Here is a 23,729-nt window from a genome sequence, read left to right as displayed (position 1 = left end):
GGGATTTGTGGGAACAAGCATCCCTGACCCTATGGACTCCTCATCCCTGGGAGGAGGTGCTGGAGGAGGCCAGCACAGAGCCCTGTGGAGAGTGAGCCCAGGACAGGCTGGGTCTAAGGACAATGCTGGAAAAAGGACCAGGATGTGAGAGGAAGTAGTGGGGAGAGGCACTGTGTTTTTTTTAATTACAATTATTATTGACTATATTTTTATTAATTAAAATGAATACATGCTCATGGTAAAAAAAAAATTTTTTTTTTTAATTTTAAATCAAACAGCTCAGAAGAGTATAAAGTGAAATGAACTCCCTCTGCTACCCATACTATGGCCCTCAGCCCGCCTCCCAGAGGTACCTGATTAACAGACATGCATGTGTCTTTCTGGTAGATACATTTTTGTGGATGGCCAAGGTCCAGGAAACATGCATTCCCTTTCTCACAGACATTCCTAGTATTTATTATGTGCATGTAGTTTACAAAGGGCTTTCCATTATTAATTTCCACTTCACAGCCACTCTGTGAGTTAGGAAGGGCAGGCATTATGGATGAGAGAATGGTGTCTCAGAGAGAGCATGTGGCTTCCCAACAGCACACAGCTGGTACCTGGCAGAGCTGAGACCTGAAGCCACGCCTGCCTGACTCAGAGTCCAAGGCCCTTTTCGCTTCTCCACGGTGGCTCCAGACACTGAGACCTGTGTGCAACTACTGGGCTTACCTGCGGCCCTTGCTCAGTCCGGCGGTCAAAGGGGTTCCCGACCACACGAGACCTGGCCCGGGCAACACTCCGCTCCACAAACTCAGTGTAAATGTCTTCCTGCACAAAGGTCCGGGAGCCTGCACAACAGCACTGGCCCTGGTTGAAGAACAGGGCGAAGTGGGCCTGCTCCACAGCCCAGTCCACTGTGGAGGCAGAAAGCAACCGTGAGAAGAGGATAAGGAGAAGCCTGGCCCCACAGGCTGCTACCCTTCAGCTGTTAATACTACCGGCAGCACTCGTGCCTACTAGGGTGCCAGACCCTGTGTGGGAACTAGATGGGCCTGATCTCTCCCTTTTCTGAGTATGGAGACCAAGTGGCAAACAGACATGAAGAGGAGTAGTCATAACCTACTGTGGTGATGGAGCCAAGGGCAGCTGGAGGACCAACCCAGCTGGCCTATGGCCGTCAGGGAAGACTCCCTCGAGGAGGACAAATCTGGGAGTGCCTCAGCAGGACCAGGAAAAAGGATGTGATGGAGGAAAAGTAGTCTGATCTGAAAGCATGCTGCATGGTTGGGCAAGTAAGTAGCTCAGCCTGGCTGGATTATAGGGAGCAGAGAGGAGAAAGGCTGGGGGAGAGGCCACATCACGCAGGCCAGAGGGCCATGCTGAGGAGTCTCACTTTCATCCTGAGGCCCTGGGGACAGAAACCAATCCCGACGGATGCTGAGGATTGCAGAATTGCGTGGGACCAAATACACAGCTAGTGGCCTCCCCCCCTGAAAACTTACTGTCAGCATCTGACATGATGATGTTGGGACTCTTTCCTCCCAGCTCCAGGGTCACTCTCTTGAGGTTACTATTCCCCGCAGCAACCTGGATTAGGTGGCCAACCTACAGGGAAGCAGAAACAAACTTTTAGTAGAGGATAAAAGAACCAAACGTTCTCATAGACACAGAACAGAAGTCCCCACAAGTTGAGGGAGTAGCTGGATTACAAGAGACCTGGAGAATTGCACCAAATCTGGCCATTCACTTACCGTTGCTGCCCCGTCCTCTGAGCTCTTAGGATGACAATGACAGTAGCAACACGAGCAGAGTCGTGTGGCTTCTACATACTGAGCACCATCTACATACCACACCCTGTGCTAAGTGCTTTGTGTGCATTAAGTTCAACCCTCAAAACAACCTCAGCGGTACAGCTGACTCTTTCCCTTGATTTAGAAATGTGGGAGCTGCAGCTCAGAGTGGTCAATTCATTTGCCCGAAGTCACACAGTCAGTGTGGAATCAGAATTCACGTTTGGGCAAATTACGTCCAGCATCAGTTCAGACCTGTTATCTTCCCTCCTCACGGTGTTTTAAATGGTATTACCAGCACAGGGCAAGGGTGGGGTGCTTCTCACCTCCATATTCCAAGAGCCTGGCACAAAGACACCCCTGTGCTTATCTGCTGAATGAACATACATATCTAGGTCAGGAAACCATCCCTTCTGCAAGATTCTCAACATCCCCTTGAGGCATTAATTTAGGTGGTGACTAACCCAAGAAAGAGCCTGGGCCACATCATGTTGGCCACCGTTCTGCCCTTCCACAACCGCCATCTCTGCGTACACAGTGAATGTTTGAAGGTATCTTTATCTCAGGGGGATCATTCTGAAGATCACCTTTATTACATTATTCAAGGTGCCTTCTCTAAAGTCATGTAATGAAGCCTTCTAAGAATTCAGGGATAGGAAAAAGTCCTCTTTAGAAGGAATTTTGTCCCTGCTTTCCTTATGTTTAAGGAAATCCCCAGGCATCTTATATATCTTTGTCTCTCCAGGGTCTGGCCCAGAGCAGCACTCATTCATTCATTCACTCATTGAGCACTTACTCTGCACTAGACCTTTGCTGAATACATCAGAAGCTTTATCTCACTCACACCAACCCTGGGAAGTAGGCACAGTTATTATCCCCATTTTACAGAGGAAACGGAGGCATCAGAAGGTTGACTTGCCTGAGGTCACACAGCTGAGTTAGTGCTGCTGAAACAGTTAGTTTGACTCCAAAGCACATTATCTTCCCCACTACACCACACCTACTGTCTCTACTGCAGATATTGCCATTCTTGTTGTAAACACAATGAATGGAGCCCCCCAAAGACATGCAGTGGATCGCCCCACGTCATAATGATGAGGCTGGAATTTGAACTCGTCTCCCTGAAGCCTACTCTCTTTAATCGCCAGGGCAGTGCCATTCAAGGAGTCTGACACGGCCGGGGTGCTTTGACCTTGGGCAGGCAGTCAGCTCTGGGCTTTATGAAGTCTAGATAGTCTTGGTCTCTTAATCCCACATGGGAGGCCAGTGCCCCCCACCTCCCACCCACCCAGAGGCTGGAGTGTCAACCAATCCACAAAGGGCTCCACCCTGATGGTCCCTGCTGGCAGGCATGGGGCCCCTCACTTGTGCTACTCAAAGGCAGTCCTAGGGCAGACCCCCATGCAGTACCCAGAGGCTAATCTTATTTTTTATTTTTATTTTTTTTGGCCATACTCTGTGGCTTGCAGGATCTTAGTTCCGCAACCAGGGATTGAACCCAGGCCACAGCAGTGAAAGTGCCATGTCCTAACCACTGGACCACCAGGGAATTCCCCTACAGGCTAATCTTGAACAGTCATCCTTTGAGGACGGGGGTGCTTGAGCCAAACGCACCACAAGCTTGAGGTCCTAGGATGCCTTACCTCAGTGGAGCCTGTAAAGGCCACTTTGTCCACATCCTCATGGGAGGCGATGGCAGCCCCAGCTGTGGGGCCAAATCCAGGAATAATGTTGACCACGCCAGGAGGAAAGCCGGCCTGTGGGCAAGCACCAGGGACACTGGGAGTCATTCTGCTCCAAAGGGTCTGCACAGAGGAATACATATCCCTTCCCAGAGAGGCTGAGGCAGTCTGCCCAGCACACAGGTGAGCAGCCTTACTGGTACTGCTCAGGAATTCTAAATGGTACAGCAAGGAACCTGGTTTGTGGGATTCCCTGTGGCTGCTGCCCCTTCCCCCATGACACTCAAAACAATTTTCATTCTTCAGAGGGGTCCTGCAGTGAATCCCAATGTAGAAAAAAGGTGACAGGGGGTCACTCAGGCTGAAGTGTGATGAGCAGGGGTGAGGGGGTGTTCAGTTCCTGCTCTACAAATACCCACCCCCCACTATGGGGCCCCTCATTAGAACTCCTACAGACCAAGCCTGACAAAGGGCATTTAGAGGTCAAGATAGACAAAAGCCACGTACCTCCTTAATCAAGTTGGCCACGTAGAGGGCAGTGAGTGGAGTCTGCTCAGCCACCTTCATCACAACCACGTTTCCAGTCGCCAAGGCTGGGCCCAGTTTCCATGCTTGCATCAAGAGCGGGAAGTTCCACTGCAATCAACAACAGCCACTCCCAAAATCGCAACCGAGAGCCACACTGCAACAGCAGTAAGTGGCAGCCAGAGAGCAGAAGCAGCACCGGGTTCTCTGAACCTCTCATGTTCCCCTCACAACTCAATTGTAGATTTAAGACAGATGAACAAGGCAGGTCGTGGATGACAATATTCGTGACTCGCATTCATGCTTTTATGTACGAGGCACCATGCTGAGTCATCGCATTCAATCCTCCCTACTGCCCTAAGGCAGCTACTATCACTTCTCCTCTTCAGATAAGGAAACCAAGTCCTAGGGGATAAGCGACTTGCCCAAGTTCACAGTTTGGTTTGGTTTTGTGGCAGAGCTGGTTGGTTTTGTTAAAGCCCATGTTCTCAACCACTGCCCGGGCAACCTTCCAACATCACCCCACAGACCCTCCCACCTTGGCAATGCACCTGCCCGAGTCTGCTGCCTCTCACAGCACTCCTGATAAACCTTCATTTGTTTATTATGAGTCTAACACTCACCGGGATGATCTGCCCACACACTCCCACAGGTTCATGGCGGGTGTAGCTGAAATAGTCCCCATCCATGGGAATGGTTTTCCCATGGTACTTATCAGCCCAGCCAGCATAGTAACTTTAAAAAAAAAAAAAAAAATCCAAACTTAATCAATGACTGTCAGGGACCCCTGTAAACTCTGGCAGAAAGAGAAGACTCAAACTGGTCCAGTTGGGTCTTTCTGATAATTGCCCTTGCTCTGGGCTTATTTTCAGAAAGACTTAACTAACTGCTAGGGTCACAATAATTCATTCTAGGTAGCTAACCTCTAAGCCTCAGAATCACCTGGGGTGTTCATAAAAAACACCAAATTCCAGGTACCCACTTCTTTTCTTTCTTTTTTTAAATTTTATTTTTGGCTGCATTGGGTCTTGTTGCTGGGCTCAGGCTTTCTCTAGTTGCGGCAAGCGGGGGCTACTCTTCATTGCAGTGTGCAGGTTTCTCATTGCACTGGCTTCTCTTATTGCAGAGCACGGGCTCTAGGCATGTGGGCTTCAGTAGTTGTGGCACGTGAGCCCAGTAGTTGTGGCTTGAGGGCTCTAGAGCGCAGGCTCAGTAGTTGTGACACACAGGCTTAGTTACTCTGCGGCATGTGGGATCTTCCCAGACCAGGGATCCAACCTGTGTCCCCTGCATTGGCAGGCAGATTCTTAACCACTGCACCACAGGGAAGTCCCCAGGTAGCCACTTCTGACCTACTCAACTGACTTTCTGGGGCTGATGCCCCGGAATCAGTATTTTTAATAAACATTCAGATTTATTAAACTGTGACTGTTGCACCAGCCCAGCACCAGAGATTAGCACCAGAGAACCATAGATCAACTTTAGTGGGAAAGTGCAAACCCATCTAACAGCTGGCACTTGCTATGTACAGAGCATCGCACTAAGACTGAGTGAACAGTGACCAGAAACAAATCAATGACTGGGTCCCAGCCCTGTAAAGCTTACCATCCAGACACACAGGGACACAAATGGCAAACAAACAAACAAAACAAAACACAAAACAAAACAAAAAGACCCCACAGCAAATTAGAGCTGGGGGGAAAAGAAGAGCTGTGTGTTTATAATGTATAATGATTTTCAGGGAAGTAGGAAAAATGAAAGATGGGGGGGAGAAAAAAAAAAAGAAAGATGGGAGAGAGATGCAACATGCTGTGTAAAAGAGAGATTTCTGAAATGAATGGGTCTGCTGAGGTTAGCCTGAGACCAGAGCTGACCTGGGTATGAACACGGGTTTGTGACCCCGAGAAGAAAAATAACCAGGGAGTTGCCAATCTATACAAATTAAGGCATCGCTGCTCCCAGGTCTGTATTATGTGTGTTTGCATGCCTCAGAAAAAGTATTTAATCAGCACTGAATCACTCTGCTAAAACTCAGGAAGGCCTGGGGCTCTGCCTGAGATGCATCAGGCTGCTCCCTCTGGGGCATTCTTGCAGAGCATTCCCGATCTTGGCACTGCTGCCATTTGGGGCTGGAAAATTCTTTGCTGTGGGGGCTGTCCTGTGCATTGTAAGATTTTTAAAGCATTCCTGGCCTCTATGCACCCCTCCCTCCCAGTTGTGACAACCAAAAATGTCTCCAGACATTAGCCACTGTCCCCTGGAAGACACAACTGCCCTGGGTGAGAATTCCTGTTATGGAAGATAACTACTGTTTTGTTGCCCAACCCATACTTTTCTGGCACTGCTTCTCCCCCTCCACCTCTGTCCACATGGTCACGGGGGAACAGCCATTACTTGCACAATGATCTGTCCATCTGAACCATAGCTGGTCAGACTCAAGGCCAGCCAATCAGGGTCTGTCCTTCAGGAATTTGGCACAAGGACTAAGGGACTGCCACTTAGTCTGGCTGGAATCAGGCGTATGGAAGCCAGCCCAGGTATGAGCAACCACTTTCTAACATACAGACAGGCCCCAGAAGAGGCCGGGGTAGTCTGAGAAGAATGAAGCAAGGAGGCAGCAGTGAGACTCAGTGGCCTCCTAGGTTTAAGACCCCTCACTCTCCGTAGCTGCCCAAGTTAGGCTGAGTGAGTTCCTGTTATCTGTGACCCAAGGGTTCTGACAAAGCTCTTATTCCTCATCTTGTATTTCTTGGTTATTAAAATGTTTATGATTAAACTAAACCCAAAGGTAGCAAGAGGAAGCAAATAATGCAGATTACACCAGAGACAGATGAAAAGCAGAAAAACAACAGAGAGAATCAACAAATACAAAAGCTAGTTCTTTGAAAACATTCATTAAACTGACAAACCTTTAGCTAGACTAAGAAAGAAAGGGAGAAGCACAAATAACTAAAATCATAAATGGAAGTGGGGACATTATAATTTAAAAATGAGATAAAAACGATTATAAGAGAATACTATGTGCAACTGTAGCCAACAAATTAGATAACCTAGAAGAAATGGACAAATTCCAACTAACATATAAATTACCAAAACTAAAAGAGAAAACACGTACGACTCAGTTACAAGTTTGGTATTGAGGGATGATTGCCTTGAGATGGAGTCTAACTAGAATACGTTTCTCCAACACCTGTGCTCCTTTTACTTTATTCTGTTTCCACCCCTTCCAGCAACACTCCCTCCCCTCTGGCACGGCCAGAACAAAGAACAGGAAGCCTGAGCCCATACCGGAGACATTTGAGGACCATGTCCAAATCCACCAGGTAGGAGGTGACATAGGGCTTGCCGTTGTCCATGGTCTCCAAGGCCTGAGCAGAGAGTAACAAGATCAACACAAACAGGCAGGCACAGGAATGAATCCGAACAAATCGGGTGCTGAACAGTACTGAGGCTCAGCATAATGGTCTGAGAAGGGCTGGTGGCCTCTTTGTGCTGGATTTTGAGGCATTTCTTGGCCTCTTCAATGGCAGGAAGCGTGAGGAGGGGGATGGGAAGGGGATTGGATGAACTTCTCATTCAGTCATTTCACAGACATTTTTTTCAAGCTACTGCTCTCTGGCAGATCCAGGTGCTAGGAATACAGAGATGATCACAGAGCTTACAGAACAAAAAGCCAGCAAATAATGACATGAATCATTATGCGCCAGTGTTAAGAGTGTTAAAAAGTGCCCAACCCAGTTGGAGAAACTCCAGCCTGAGAAGCACTCTTTAGGCTAAAACCTGAAGGATATGTAGGAGGAACTAGGCAAAGTGGAAGGTAGGAATGGTGACAAAAGGAAGAGCACCTTGGGCAGAAGCCCGAAGCTTGGCAGTGAAGAAGTTGAGGGAAAGCTGGTGAGCTAAGCTGTGTGTGTGAGGGCCACAGTCCAGCATGAGCTGGGAGATGAAGCCAGACCAGGCAGGGCCTAGTAGGTCATGTTGAGGGAACAGGGCTATATCCTAAGGATTCAGGATACCATGGAAGGCTTAAGAGCAGAGTGCCATAGTACAATTTGCCTTCTAGAAGCTTCACTCTGGCTGTTATGTGCAGTATGGATTGGGAGAGGAGAGGGTACTGCCTCCTGGTTTCTTCTGCCTCTTGCAGGCAAGGAGGAGGCCCACCACACAGAGAGGGTCTGAGAGAGGTGTCCACCCCTGGGGCTACCTCTCCGGGAAGGCTTCCCCATCATAGCCCACTCCCCACCTGAGTCTCCTTTCTTAGCCACATCCATTGCATCAAAGGAAACACTAAGAGGCTCCCCAGGTTTGTATAGGAGCATACCCCAAAGGTATCCAGCCTGCCCCATTCTGGCCAGTTACTTGTCAGCAAGGCAACCCTTTCCTGGCTATCTATGGGATTTCCATTCACCGTGTGGGATTTGAGGGGAGGGGGCTGAGAACTCACTGCCAGGTAGGTCCGGTCCCGCTCGATCAGGTCGGCCAGGTGGTTCAGCAGCCGGCCCCTTTCGGACGCATCCATGCGGCGCCAGGGTGAGCCCAGCTGGAACGCAGCCCGGGCAGCCTTCACTGCCTTGTCCACATCTTCCTGGAAAACACCCACCGAGGCAGCTCAGGCCTTCTCGGCAATAGCTACCTCCAGATATCTCCTGCCATGCTGCCAAGTGCACCCACAGAGGCTTCAGTCAATGCCTATGTGGAAACTGCCCCAAACAATTCCTCCATTCAACCAGCTTCAGAATTAAGCAGCTGGGCTTCTCTCCTTCCCAGGAGTCACGGTGGGAATGAGGATCCTGATGGTTTCCATTTCTGGATTTCCATTTCAAAATCCCGCAAAGAGTTATGTAGGGAGAGGCACTCAGGGATCAGCACTTAGAAATTGGCCATTTTCCCCCTCTTCCTTTCAAAACAAGCCCAGTGAAATCAACCATTCCTTCTGAGATTGGCAGTCTCTAACAAATGCAGGTTTAACCAGCTTCCCTCTTCTCCGGAAAGCAATAAAATCAACACAGCTAATATTTTCCTTACAAGGAGATGTGAGATGTGTGTCAGGAGGTGGGGAGCATGGTTTTCATTAATATTAAATACATTTACCATCAGACTACCCTGTGAGTCAGAAAAGTATTCACACTTTCTTTTGGCAAAAGGAGCAAGGCCTTAAATGTGCACATAGAGGAAAGTCTTAAAGCAAAGGACAGGAGTCATTCTTGAATTATTTTTAATGCTTTTTCTATGCATATTTTAAAAAATGAAATATTTTAATTTAAAGTCTAATTTTTTAACTTTAAATCAAAATAATACACAGACACCATAACGAGATCTCAGGAGACCCAAATTCTGCTCAAGAAGATTTCCATCTAGTTTCAACCATACAAAAAATATTAAAGAATGAAACCATCCTTGCCCAACCCCAACCCACTCAGCCCTGCCCTGAAGTTATCAGTTCTCACCTTGTCCCCTTCAGCTACATGACAGATGACATCCCCAGTGGATGGATTGACGGTCGGGAAAGTTTTCTTGCTGACAGCATCATGCCACTCATTGTTTATGAAGATCTACAATGAGAAGGAAGAAAGTCCCCAGGACCAGCTCTCAACCTGAAACTGACCACCAGCCATGTTTTAAAAAAAAAAAGTCAAAAAGAACAAATAGGAATTAGCTTCAGAGGGATGTGGCCTGGGAAGTTAAAAGCACAGGCCTTGGAGACAATCTGAGCCGGAACACCCACTCTGCCAAGTACTTGTGGGTAAGTCATTTGACCTTTCAATGCCCTGCTTTTTTTAACCTGAAAAATGAAGACTACGTTCCTTTCCTGTTGTTATCTGTATCTCCTGCTGCGTAATGTCACCTCAAAATTATGGTAGCTTAAAATCATTTATTTTTTTTTAATAAATAAGTTTATTTATTTATTTATTGGCTGTGTTGGGTCTTCGTTGCTGCATGAGGCCTTTCTCTAGTTGTGGCGAGTGGAGGCTACTCTTTTTTGCAATGCACCGACTTCTCATTGCAGTGGCTTCTTGTTGCAGAGCACAGGCTCTAAGCGCATAGGCTTCAGCAGCTGCGGCACATGGGCTCAACAGCTGTGGCTCTTGGGCTCTAGAGGGCAGGCTCAATAGTTGTGGCGCATGGGCTTAGTTGCTCCGCGGCATGTGGGATCTTCCTGGCCAGGGATGGAACCCTAGTTCCCTGCATTGGCAGACAGATTCTTAACCACTGTGCCACCTAGGAAGTCCCTAAAATCATTTATTATTATCCCTTACAGTTGTGTCCATTGATTAGGCTTAGCTGGGCAGGGCTTGGTCATGTGGTTGCAGAGCGAGGGCACCTGGGGCTGCAGCTGCAAGATGCTTTCTTCACTCATATGTCTGGCACCACGTGGTTGCTTGGGCTTCCTGACTCTATGGCAGACTCAACCTAGTCAGACCTCTCACATGACAGCTGGCTTCCCCAGAGGCTGTTCCAAGATACCAGGCAGAAGCTGAAAAGCTTCTTAAGATCTAGCTTCAGAAGTCACATGGCTTTATTTCTGCCACTAAATTCCATTGGTCAGTGTGAGTCACGGGCCCAATCCAGATTCACAAGGAGGGAGGAGAGCCTCCATCTCTGCCTGAGAGGAGCAGCAAAGAATTAGCAACCACCGTTCCTCTACCACACTACTGTCAGGGTTGTTATGAGAACCGAGTTAGGTTATTCTTTCATGCATGCAATAAATATTTAGTGAACACCTGCAATGGGCCAGGCACTGTTCTAGGGCTGAGGACACAGTGGGACCCAAACTCAGTAAGGACCTTTCTCTCATGGAGCTGGCATTCTGGTGGGCAAAGAAAATACACAAGGCAACCTCTGACTGCAGTTCTAAGTGCAAAGGAGAAAAGCAGGATCCAGAGAGAGTACCAAAGTGGGGCAAGATAGAGAACTCCTGCTGGGATGGTCAAGGAGGGTTTCTCTGAAGAGCAGACATTTGACTTGAGCCCTGACTGATGAAAAGGAGCCAGCCACGGGAAGAGGGGGAGGATGAGCAGTCCAGGCAGCAGGAACAGCACGTGCAAAGGCCCTGGGCCAGAAACAAGTCTGGTTTGTTTGAGAAAAAAACAAAGGTGGCCAGAGTTACTGGTGAACCAGGAAGGAAGTGCTATGAGATGGGGTCAGAGAGGAAGACGGGTCCTGTGAAGCCCTCAGGGGGAGCACAGAGCAGAAATCTCCCAGCAATCTGTTCCCTATGGCTGGGGAAGCTGGTCTCTCAGGAAGGGGGCTGAGGTCACTTTAACCAAGGCTGGGGCAAAGGTCACAGGTGGGGTGAAGGCAAGGACACCCGTTCAAGGCCACTCTCACCTTCCTTCCCCAAGGGCTCTCCTGGGCCCCAGCATCCCAACACGGCCTGGCCCTGGCTTAGGACCCGGGTAGCTCTCTGCAGTCACTCAGCCCAGTTCTTTGGAAATGTGTGTGGCTTCACATTAACTGGTTCATCATCAGCCTGCAGGGGGAAGATAGCTCTGTTTCTGCCGGCAAGAGGGCTGGGAAGTGGGCAGCAGGTAGTTTCCAGTGGAGGGAACAGGTGAGGCAGAAAGAATTCAGGCTGGAAACAGGTGGACCTGAGTTCAAGCTGGACTGGGCTACATGCTGCCCACAGGCTCCCCTCTCTGAAAATCGGCCTCAACTCCTCGTAAACTTGGAAGAGAGTGAAGTCCACAGGGAGGAGCAGAGCTAACACCCGTGGAGGAGGGAGGAGAACCCGGCACACAGTCTGTGACCACTCCAAACATCTGTCCCCATAGCCACTCTGGGTGCAGGCTCAGGTTTCACAGCCTCACTCCCACTTCTTCACTGAAGCACTTGAAGGGAGAGGTCAGCTACAGAGAGAGGCAGGCCACAGTGGGTGGGGGTGAGCCTGGCTGACCTTGTACTATTCCTTCCTGCTGACTGGGATGTCAGCACCTGGTCCCATGAGCATGTCCCAGCCGCCACCTGCATGTCATGGAAATGGCTGATGACTGTTACTAGCTACTCATTATGCAGCAGCCCCTGTACTGGAAGCTTTACATAACTGGATCGTTCCCATTTAAACCTCACAGCAAACCTAGGTGAGCGTCATTCTGTCTACAGTGGAGGGGACACTGAGGCACAGAGAGGTCAAGCCACCTGCTCAAGGTCACACAGCAGTGAGAGCAGAGCCTGAATTTGAACCCAGGTCTTCTGAACTCCAAGGCCTGTGCTCTTTGCCCAGTTCTTCCCCCAACTCCAGACTCCAGTCAGAGTCCATGTCTGCCTCTGAGGAGGTCAGAACTCTTATTTCCTAATCTCCATCTTTATGGTTCATTTACTGCCCTACTGCAAGTTGATTTTGAGTTTTTAATATGGGTACCGTAAAAAGCACCAACCTCTAAGCCAGATAGACACAGGTTCCAATCCTGGCTCTACCCCTCACAAGCTGTGACCTTGGGCCAATCCCTTCATTTCCAGATGCTTCCTCTGTCTCAGGGGATAATACATCTGGGGGCTTAAATGTGAGGATTAAATTCAACAAGGGGTGTAAAGCTCCTAAGACAGGACCCCACACACTGTGTGTCACCACCACAGTCCCAGATAGGTGCACAGCAGCATACTAAATTAGTTTATCCTGAAAATGTTTTCATTGTTATTTTTGCAAAGATCAGGAAGTATGAAGGAGAGTGGGCCAGTCTGGTTAAACCCCCCAGGTCCTTCCTCCCTGGGCAGGGCCCACCCTGGAAAGACCAATTCCCTGGCCTCTATTTGCCTCTCAATGCTCTAGATTTGCTGAGTCATTCTCCACTGCTGAATTTCCATCCTCCCTTCTAACTAATAGGATAAGCTGAGGTTTGCAGGAACCCGAAATCTTCCTTATTTTAGAGTTCCCACTTCCCTTCTCCTAGAGCCAGACTTTAGTGGTCTCCTCCTTGGGGAGGGGGAGCCAGGATGGGAACCGTTCTCACACTGAGCTTCTGCCAAAGTTCTGCTTCAAGTGAAGAGAGTTTCAGTGACTTCTCTTGAATAAACGCAAGAGCAGACTCCAGGCCAAATGCTTCATAACCTCTTGGCCAGAAACCCAAAGCCTAACTTACATAGCATGTTAACTCAGTCACCCTGGGAGGGTGTCCTATGGAGTTCATACTTCCCCATTATAGTTTCTAGAAGCAGAGGGACAGATAGCTCATGGCATCAGAAGTTGACACTTTGAATCTGGACTGCTGGCAAGACTCATAGAGCTTTTCCACCAAAATGCTATATTTTCTATACATCTTAATAGATACATCTTACTGTGTTTTATTAAAGTTGGACTCATTCATCCATGCGATGGTGAAGTTTTAACCAGGTGCCACTGCCATGTTGGGCACTGAGAGAAATAGTCAAGTCCTGCCTCACGGAGCCAAAGTCTCAGGAGGAGAGAGACACAATCAGCAAGCAAATGAAGGGAAAAGTAGAAGCAAAGAGGCAACAGTGAGGGCCAGGAGGGGCCTGGGGACAGGAGGAACCCAAAGGGCCCCATGGCTGCAGAGTGAGGGCAGAGGAGAGCAGAGGGGGCTCTGGGTTGCTCACCTGCTGTGTGCCAGGATCTGCACTGCTGGTGGTGTCCTGGAGAGAATGGGACAGACATGGGGAGTGTCCATTCTCAGTGGAGATCACGGACTTTTATTTTGTAACTTACTTTTATGAGTAAGTTTATCTTGGACATTATTCCACAGGCATATCTGCCTCATTATTTTAAGCAACATAGCATAGCAATCTGCAAAACTAAGTGACCACAGTTTATTTAATCATGTCCTACAAATGCACTTTTAGGACAAGTTTTCACTACAAGCAGACCTCTGAGATATTTTGAGTTCAGTCCAGACCACTGCAATAAAGTACTGCAATAAAGCGAGTCACACGAATCTTTTGGTTCCCCAGTGCATATGAAAGTTATGTTTGCACTGTATCACAGTCTGTTAAGGGTGCAACAGCATATCTAAAAAAAAAGTGTGCATACCTTAATTTAAAAATACTTTATTGCTAAAAGGTGCCAGTCATCCTCCAAGCCTTCAGCAAGTTGTAATCTTTTTGCTGGTGGAGGATTTGAAATATGGTGAGAAATACCAAAATGTGACAGAGAGACAGGAAGTGAGCAAGTGCTGTTGGGAAAATGGAGCCACAGACTTGTTCGATGCAGGGTTGCCACAAACCTTCAATTTGTAAAAAATGTAGTATCTGCAAAGCGCAGTAAAGCACAGTGCAATAAAACGTCTGCCTGTATTCCTTACAGTGCTTCTGCAGCAGACATCCTTTGACATGCATCTTTGCAAAGTTGGGGCAGGTTACTGTATAAAAATTAGAATTGCTGAGCTGGAGGATAACATGATCGGTGGCTTCCTCGGGTATCTTGTATTACAGGCCTCTGCAGATTAGGACCTGCAAACATAAACTTCGGGGGGAGGGGTGAGAGGCTGAGGCAGGAACAGCAGAGCTGGGAGCAGGACTGCAGGGCCCCGGAGAGGTCTTAACCAAAGCGAGGACTGAGTGATATTCCAGTGCCACCTCCACCCCATGGCAATGGACAGTCACAATCTGCCCAAGGCCTCCAAAAACTTAAATGCCATTCAGTAGCTCCACTTTACGAACGCAGGACATATTCTAGAAAGACTTTATTTTGAAGTTTTGATGCATGAAAGAATTAGGGATCTGTTACCTAGGAAATCTACATTCCTGGGATATGGTATTTTCCCTAAGACGGAGTGAGCAAATGCTGTGGCTTTCTATCCTGGGGTGACTCTTGCTGGCATTTGCTTTTTCAGTGGCAGTTGGGTAATTTATGTCTAAGAGAAAACAGATGTTAGCTTTCATATTACAAGATCATAAGGAGAAAAGTTCAGGATAAACATGGAATGCCACACATTCATACTTTTCCACACAATCATCTAGATACCTTGGGGTTAGTATGGGGTTAATGCCAAGGGCAGCCACCTCCCCCAGAATGTCTCCCTGGACATTCTCTCCTCATTCCCCAGGGCCTTTGGTCCCACATTCCTGGACTTTCTATTTTTTCTACAAAAGATCTTAAAACTCCTAAACAAGCAATAAAAGCAGTGCGATCAGTGTGGGGATATTTCACTTGACTCAGCATGCAGCCACTCCATACCACTGCTTAGCCCAGCACAGGTTTTGGCTCATTCCATAAGAATCTCCCAAGGAAAACAAGATAAATCAAACTCCTATTCTGTATATACCACCTGTTAGCAGTGACTATCTGCAGGAGTGGGATATCAGAGGACTGTCCCTTTCTTTCTTTTTTTTAAATAAATATTTATTTATTTATTTGGCTGCATCAGGTCTTAGTTGCAGCATGCGGGATCTTTCATTGCAGCACGTGGGCTTCTCTCCAGTTGTGTGCGCGCAGGCTCCAGAGCACAGAGGCTCAGTAACTGTGGCTCACGGGCTCTCTTGGGCTTAGTTGCCCTGCAGCATATGGGATCTTAGTTCCCTGACCAGGGACTGAACCCATGTTCCCTGAACTGGAAGGTGGATTCTTAACCACTGGACCACCTGGGAAGTCCCTTTTTTCGTTTTTATATAGCTTACAGGCTACTTATTTTTATTTTTTTAATATCTATTTGGTTGCACCAGGTCTTAGTTGTGGCAGGCGGGCTTCTTAGTTGCAGCACAAGGGCTCCTTAGTTGTGATTCCAGGGCTCCTTAGCTGTGGCATGCGAACTCTTAGTTGTGGGATCTAGTTCCCTGGCCAGGAACTGAACCTGCACCCCTGGCAGTGAAAGCACAGAGAACTAACCACTGGACCACCAAGGAATTCCCAAGACACAAATTTAATTCACCCCCAAACTCCCGTTCAACTTTATTGCAACCTAGCTCAGTCCTCCAGGAAATAAATTACAACTACAACAGCGCCCACATAAAATGGATTTATACCATTGGATTGTAAGCTCAACAGCATCACTGTTATCTCCTATTTAAGGCTGCAATAAATATGGAGGTACAGGAAGCCATGAGCCAGGCACTTGCTAAGGGCTGTGCAAAGATGCCTCCCTTTTATCCTCACAGCAAAACCATATGATGTAGATGGGATTTTTACCCCATTTTACAGATGTAGCAGCTGAGGTACAGAGTTAAGTGATTGTACCACCCTCCATATCCCCCTAACCTTGCCTTATTTTTCTCCATAGCGCTGATCGCCTTGCTCCATACTATGCATTTCGCTTGTCTTAATTCCACCTTCCAGGATGCAAGCTTCCCAAGAGCAGGGATTCTTGCCTGTTTTGTTGGTTGGAATTGGGGGTGCTGAGGAAATGTCTTTTGAATGCGTGAACCTGCCCAGGCTGATGTTATTGAGTGAAAGGCAGCCTGTGTCCAGAGAGTGAAATGGTGTCTAATGATTTTCTCGCCTTCATTAGTATTATCAACCAACATGAACTGGTGATGTTGAAGATGAAAAATATTAGTTACACCTCATCTAGAGGAATTACTCTGCTGAAACCACGCTCCCTTGAGTTCTCCTTTAAGTTGTCTTTCCAGATCTTAATTACTCTCCAAGTCAGGGAAGAAAAAAGGAATGAAAAATGAAAATCAGCTTCCTTGACAGGTGTGTCCCTGAAAGCCACCAAGAATGAGAAATATTGATCTCCATGAAGTCTGGCCATCATCAGCTCCCCCTACGGGTCCCTGCTGGTGACTGGGGAAAGAACTTGTGCTGGAATCTCCTTAGCCCAACCTAGAAGGTCCCCCAACCCTGTTGCTCCTCCCAGTACAAGCAAAGGCAATAGGACCCCAGGGAGGCTGACCAAACCACCCTACTCCACCTCTTCTGGTTAAGAAATAGAGGTGGGAAGGAAAAGACCTATTGCCTATGGTGCCACCCTCTCTTGGAGGAGAGACCCAATGAGCTTGAAATGCAACATTCCCGCAAATGCCCTTGGGTGAGAAAATCCAGCGCCTTCAGAAGCAACTTCAAAGCTTATGGAACAGCTCCTTTTGGGGAAGCTCCAGACTCCAGAACAGTTCAGTGAACATCAAGGAATCAATAATCCCCAGGAAAACGTCCAGGCATATGATCTAGACATATGCCCCGGGTAAGAGACTCAAAATGTTAGGATTAGATGTTGGCATTCTTGCCAGCAGGGATTGCAACAACTCAACACTGGAAACGGCCCAAGGGGTTTCACAAGGGGCCTGTTCCAGCAGAGTGTAATGCTCGTGTGATTGCTCTGCAACCCTCGGGCGGAATAAATGAGATCTGAAGGTACCGATTTAAGAAGACAATCCAAATACATTGTTCAATGACAGAGAGCTTCAGAACACTTAAGTACAATGATCACATTTAAGTAAAAAACAAAAAACAAACAACTGATGCACGCTCACTTGCCCGTGTTCTCGCGCACACACAAGTGCAAAGAAAAAATCTGCAAGATCACAGACGTACCAGCAGTTAACACTGCTCTCAGAGGGAGTGCAATGGGGTATTCAGGAAGTTTTACTTCTGCATTTGTATACAGTGAACAAGGGTTACTTTTTTTTTTAATAGCATTTTTTTGTTTTGGTTTTTGGTTTTTTTTCTTGCACCGCGTGGCGTGTAGGATCTAGTTCCCCAATCAGGGATCCGAAGGGAGCCCCCTGCAGTGGAAGCATGGAGTCCTAACCACTGGATACCAGGGAAGTCCAAAGGTTACTTTTATGATCTTAAAAAAATCTGATAAAGAAAAGCAGCTGCAGGACTTCCCTGGTGGTCCAGTGGTTAAGACTCTGTGCTCCCAATGCAGAGGGCCTGGGTTCGATCCTACGTGCCCCAACTAACTGCCCCCAACTAAGTGCCACAACTAAGACCCGTCACAACCAAATAAATAAACATTTTTAAAAAGAAAAACAAAAAAAGCAGCTGCAGGAAGATTTCACTCTGCTCCAACTTACGTTATGAACTAAATCTAAAGAACAGGATTCATGCTATCTACCAGGGCTGTGTGCATGTTTGGACCCTGTCCCCTCACCTCCACCTGAATACAAAGGAGGAGGATCTTAATTAGATCCTGTGGCCACAAAGACCTGGGGTGCTGCTGCCTTTCCTTTCCCTTGAGGATATTTCTGTTTGATGTTCAAGTCCTTCAAGCATGAACTCCTCCTTAAGAAGCCTACCTAGTAGAGAGCAGCAGCCACTGCCTTTTTGGCTTGTGTTATGCAAAGAGCATCTTATTTTATCTTTTGTTTTTATTCCCTCGCAAATGACCGTTTGTAACACCCTTTAAATCACACAGATGTGCCTTTACCCACTGCCTGTGTGCAGATTTGCAACTGAGCTCCGGACTAGACAAGCAGGTCCCCTGTTGAAAGCAGCCAGCCAGGGGCCGGCTCTACAGCACCCTAAGTCAGCAGTGACCCCTTTATTCCCACCCAGAGTGGTAACAATAGTACCATGGAAGGTTCTGGTTATCGACTTACTCTTGGGAGCCTAGATGTGAACCCCAGCTCTGCCACTGCACCTGATTGGTGCCAGGTGCAAAGGTGGCGCACAGAGAATAAGAGCTGTTACTCCTCTAAGTGACCACATGGTTTATGAGCCCCTGTGCTCACCCTCTGACCCCTTCCCACTTTACAGAAGAAGTTGAAGCTCAGAGAAGGGCAGCAACTACACTTGTTGCACAAACAAAATGAACTCTTTCATAACCAATCTCCTTCTCTATGAATTCCAGCACTTTACCCAAACTCAAATATAAAAAGAGAAAATATTCCAAAGTCCTGGCTGAGCAAGAAATCAGCCACTGGGAATCTATGTTATCCTGGAAAGTCCCTCCTTGCTTTAATCAAAGAAAGATTCTTGGAAGGCGCGGGGGATCACACCGGGGGATCACACCTGGGGATCGCGCTGGCGTAGCGAAGGCCCCCCCCCCCCACCCTTTCCCAATACCCAGCAGTGGAAACGCCAGGCCGCCGAGTGGCCGTGGCCGTTGCTTTGGCCTCTCCCTTGGCGAACTGATGAACGTTAGCTGAAGAGGACCCCTGTTTCATGTTTTTCCTTTTGGACATCCTTGGACGAGGGCATGGGTCAACGAATAAAAGAGATGACTACGAAAAGACGAAAAAGTTCCTGAAAAGAGGGCCTTAAATGGACATGTCCTCTGGGTGGGCCATATGAAGACTGCGCAGACACAGGCATAACTAAGAGGCCTGAAAGCCGAGGACGACTGGGGGGCGTGAGGGGGGGAGAGGGCGAGGGGGAATGGAACCCGGAAAACGGGCAGCGGCCAAACAAAACAAACAAGCGGCCAAAGATAATGGAACCGATGTGTCAGAGGCGGCGAAGGAGCCAAACTGCTCGCAGGCAGGGAAGGGAAGGTGTGCGGAAAGAGCAACTGCAGCAAACCCCTCGAGTCCCAACTGGGTAAACTGAGGCCCGAAGAGATCCAGTCCCTTCCCACCCCGCGGCCGCCGCCATCCCCAGAGAACAAAGCGCTGGGGCGGCCTCACCTTGTTGTAGAAGACCTCGGGCTGCTGGTTGGGCGTCGGCACGGCCTGGGTGGCGGCCGCCGACAGCAGGCGGCGGCCCTGGCGGGGCCCTAGGCGGGCGGCGGCGAGGGCAAAGGCACGCAACATACCGAGGCTGGCGCTGGAGTGCCTGGCGGCGCGCGGGCGGCGCGAGCTGGGTGGGCGGCCCGGCCTGTCGCAGCGCACGCAGCCTCTCCCCGCCCCCCAGCTGCCGCCAATGGGCAGGCGCGGGGCGGGGCCGGGGCAGGCGCGGGGCGGGGCCGGGCGCATACCCGCGGCCTCCCCCTCGCGCCCGGCGGAGCTGCCCCGGGATCGCTTGTTGCCCACGCGCGCGTTCGCGGAGAGAGGTGGGTGGGACCCCGGCAGATCCTCCTGCGGGCCCCGCACTGCCACCCACCCGCACCCCCGCGGGGCGCCCCGTCGGTGGAGAATGACAGGCTCTCGCGAATTCAGCGCACGTAGGCTGAGCCCCTACTGTGAGCCTGAACCGCTAATGTATACAGACCTGAACCGGAGCCACCCCGGCCCTGACTTCCGGGGGCTTAGGCTCTAGTGAGAGAGGCCAACCTTAAACCAAACACGAGATAATTTCAGATAGTGATAGGGATGCGAAGGAAATGAATAGGGTGAAGAGGCAATTGCAGCAGAGGGCACTGCTTTTAAATCCCGTGGTCAGAAACTGACACGTGAGACCCGAATGGTAAAGGTCATGTGGCTAAGGGAAGCATTACAGGGGGAGCAGCCGGCAAGGAGACCACCTGACTTGTGTTGCCTAAAGAGAAAGACTGGAGGTCAGTGAACAAGGGGGAGAGGGTTGGGAGGTGAGATGAGAAAGGTGGGCAGGGCCAGAGCTGGAAGGATGGTAGAGGCAGTGGTGAGGGGTTTGGAAGGGAAGGATTGATCTCGGAGAGATAGCAGTGAGCAGTCCTGAAGAGAGATCTTAACCCCCTGTCCAGGAGTTGAACCTGGGTAGCCTAAATGAAAACCAGGAATCTTAGCCGCTAGACCACCAGGGACTGGAGGCTAGAAGCAAAGCAGCCCTGGTTCTTTCCCCCATTTAAAAGCAAGAATATTTCAAGGAGGCAAACATTGTAAAATCAGCTACAAAGTTTATTATTAGAGACACAGCACAAGGTATGACAGAGCACACAGAGAAGCTGGGCAGAAATACACACCCAGAGAGAAAGGGTATGGATGTCCTCTCTAATGGTGAGGAGCACAGTAAAGAGGTGATTTAAATCTCTCACGTAGGACAGTTCTTCTGGATCTTTGTTTACATTTGGCCAATTATCTTGTTTGTTTTTTCATACCTGACCAGTCCTAGGACAGTCCCCAACATAGGTGCACACCTTTTTGCTAAGATGGATCCCATTGCAGAAGCCTGTGGGGGTATGTCCACACTTATTATGGGGTGGCGCCCCTTCCCTTTTTGAACCCCATGGAGCCTTCCTACACATGTACAGACAGGGAAGTTTTCCTTGACCTCAGGAGTGGTCATCTTATTTCTTTACTTCAGCAGAGCTCAGCTTTAGCCACTAGCTTTGTCCTTGGAGTGTCTGGGTGAAAACAAAGCTTCAGTTTTATTCCACTTGACAAATACCAGCTGTCCAGCCCAGATGAAACCATGCACCTCAGATTGGGACTTGAACCCACATGCCAGGACTCAAACCCAGCCTAAACCTACATTGGGACTGGAACCCAACCAAAACCCTGACTGGGACTTGAACCCACGTGGCTGGAACTTGAACCCAGCCAAAACCCAAGATCTTCCAACTGAGATCACACACCTGGTTTCAGGACTTCATGAAGTTCAGGTTCTTGATGTCTCATCACAGAAAGAATTCAATGAGAGACAAAGTGATAGGTAAGAAGTTTATTTAGAGATTTATTTAGAGAGAAACACACGGTGTAGACAGAGTGCGGGCCATCTCAGAAGGTGAGAAAGGCACCAGTGTATGACGGTTGTCAGTGTTTGTAAGGGTGGGTAATTTCATAGACTAATGAGGGGGTGGAGTATTCCAGAACTGGGCCACCGCCCACTTTTTGACCCTCATGGTCAGCCTTGGAACAGTCATGGTGCTTGGAAGTTGACTTGTCCGCCATCTTGGACCCATTTGGTTCTAATCAGTTTATGTTACGTCATTCTTTCAAATGTTGTGCCCTGCCCCCTTCCCTCCAGTTTCACAGGGACATCTGTCTCCTACTTCAGGGTGACTTGCTTGGTTTGCATCTTAAACTCGCTGGTTTCTCTTTCTGTGGAGAGTGGACTACAGGAGGGCAAGGGTGGAAGTAAGAATCTTGCAAACTTTTATTCCACAGACATCCCAGAGCTTGGCACTGGGGACACAGGGAGGAATGAGAGGACATAGGATAGGAAGGCAGATGGATGCCAGGTCAAATGTGTGCACTTCAACCAGATAAATACCAGCAGAAGTCCAGGAAGGAGTGAAGAAACCTGGCAGGAGGAGCTGAGCTGGGCAGAGGTAAGTGTTTTGACAGCAGAGAAGAAGAGGAAAGGGGCACATCTAGGTGGCGTGTGTCTGGGGAGCTGTTTAAGGCTCCAGCCATTGGAGCTGAGACCAAAGAGGCTGAACACGTTCCAAGTATAAAGTACCAGGCAAAGCTGTTGATCGAACGTCTGAAGGAGACTAGCAGAGAGAGAGAATTTTGCTTTGTTTTGAAGAGCTAATATGATGTCAAAAGGATATTCGTAATAGTTAACAGAGCTGTTAAAATAGATATGCCACAAAATTCTGGTGGCTAAACACAATAAAATCCTGTCCACAAGAGTCTCACACAGAAGATCCCCCCGGGTGACTCTGAGGTCAAAACCCGATTCCCAAAGTCACCCTAGGTCTCAGCACTGTTCCAGACAACTAAAAGAGAAAAAAGCACTAAGGATGGTACAGGGGAGGTTCTTCTGGGTTGAGCCTGTTTCATTGGCTAGAATTCAGTCATGTGGCCATTCCTCCATATAAAGGAATCTAGGAAACAGGCTATATGCCCAGAAAGAAAGGGAAATAGCTTTGGAGATCAGCTGCAGAGATAAACTCCCAAGTGAGTCTCCCTCTCTTCTCTGAATGCAGCCCCCAGCCCCCACTTCCTGTTCCCCTTCCCGAAGAAATCTTGGTTTTTTCACTTAGTAATGTATGTGGGAGATCTTCTGTAACAGCACCCAAGGAAAGTGCTCTTGAATGGCCATTTAGGTTTTTTCCAGTCTTTTGTCATTACAAACAATGCTGCAATGTATATCCTTAACATGCTTGAGAAATTCATAGAAATGGAACTAACAAGCTGAAGGATATTTACACTTTAAATATAGCTATTGCTATATTATCCTTCATATAGGCTTGATCAATTTTTGCCCCACCCCCTATCATGTCTGAGCTTCCTCACACCCTCACAAATACAATTTATCAGATCTTTTTTTTAGCTTTGCTAATCCGGTAGGTGAAAAATAACATTAATTTGCATTCTCTTCTTAGTAATGAGCTTGAGTGTCTTTGCCTATATAAAGTCACATATTCTTCATCTCCTACAAGCTAACTGTTCATGTCTCTTGCTCATTTTTCTATTAGATTGGTTGTTGGTTTCTTTAAAATTGATTTGTAGGGGCTTTACTTATATCAAAGCAATTAACCTTTGTTCTGTCATATGTGGTACAGACACTTTGTCAGTCCTCATTTTTCTCTTTACTTAGTCTATAACTTGTTTTTATTTTTGTTTTAGAGATTTTTTTTGTTGTTGGTGGGGTTTTTGGCCAGTGCCTTCTTTTGTGCCTTTTGGCTTTTATATTATGTCTAGAAAGCCTTTTCCACTCTGAGATTATTTTTTTTAATTTCTCCTATATTTTTCAAGTACTTTTTTTTTTCAGCTTTATTGCAATCTAACTGACAGAAAACACTGTAAGTTTAAGGTATACAACATGTTGATTTGATGTATTAACTAGCACCTCCATCACATCACATAATTATCATTTCTTTTTTGCAGTGAGAACATTTAAGATCTACTCTCAGCAACTTTCAAGTATGTAATACAGTATTGTTAACTATAGTACTGTGCTGTACATTAGATCTCCAGAATTTGTTCATCTTATAACTGGAAGTTTGTACCCTTTGACCAATATCTACTTGTTTCCCCCAATTCTCAGCCTCTCATAACCACAATTCTACTCTTTCTATGGGTTTTCCTTTTGTAGATTTCACATACAACTTTGGTCCATCCATGTTGTTGCAAATGGCAGGATTCTTTTCTCATGCTTGAATAATATTCC

At 47.9% G+C, this 23,729-nt stretch overlaps 1 protein-coding gene and 1 long non-coding RNA gene across 2 annotated transcripts in view; one reads left to right on the top strand and one right to left on the bottom strand.

Moving 5' to 3' along the window:
* The window catches only part of ALDH2 (aldehyde dehydrogenase 2 family member), a 27,835-nt gene extending 8,194 nt beyond the window's left edge, over positions 1 to 19,641 (bottom strand). Inside the window, exons 1-9 of the mRNA XM_057747026.1 lie at positions 19,439 to 19,641; positions 9,430 to 9,534; positions 8,427 to 8,567; positions 7,271 to 7,350; positions 4,606 to 4,717; positions 3,965 to 4,093; positions 3,419 to 3,532; positions 1,488 to 1,590; positions 715 to 899 (exon numbers count right to left, since the gene is read on the bottom strand). Of these exons, the coding sequence (XP_057603009.1) occupies positions 715 to 899; positions 1,488 to 1,590; positions 3,419 to 3,532; positions 3,965 to 4,093; positions 4,606 to 4,717; positions 7,271 to 7,350; positions 8,427 to 8,567; positions 9,430 to 9,534; positions 19,439 to 19,564 (1,095 nt within the window). The 5' untranslated portion in view covers positions 19,565 to 19,641. The remainder of the gene's footprint in view (positions 1 to 714; positions 900 to 1,487; positions 1,591 to 3,418; positions 3,533 to 3,964; positions 4,094 to 4,605; positions 4,718 to 7,270; positions 7,351 to 8,426; positions 8,568 to 9,429; positions 9,535 to 19,438) is intronic.
* LOC130859544 (uncharacterized) lies at positions 19,554 to 23,729 on the top strand. Its single transcript, XR_009055217.1, has 3 exons — positions 19,554 to 19,803; positions 21,776 to 21,939; positions 23,447 to 23,729. It is a non-coding gene; the product is annotated as an uncharacterized LOC130859544 (long non-coding RNA).

Source organism: Hippopotamus amphibius, chromosome 8 (genome assembly GCF_030028045.1).
Source record: "Hippopotamus amphibius kiboko isolate mHipAmp2 chromosome 8, mHipAmp2.hap2, whole genome shotgun sequence".
In the NCBI taxonomy this organism is placed as follows: Eukaryota; Metazoa; Chordata; class Mammalia; order Artiodactyla; family Hippopotamidae; genus Hippopotamus; species Hippopotamus amphibius.
This window is presented reverse-complemented; position numbering and strand designations above follow the sequence as displayed.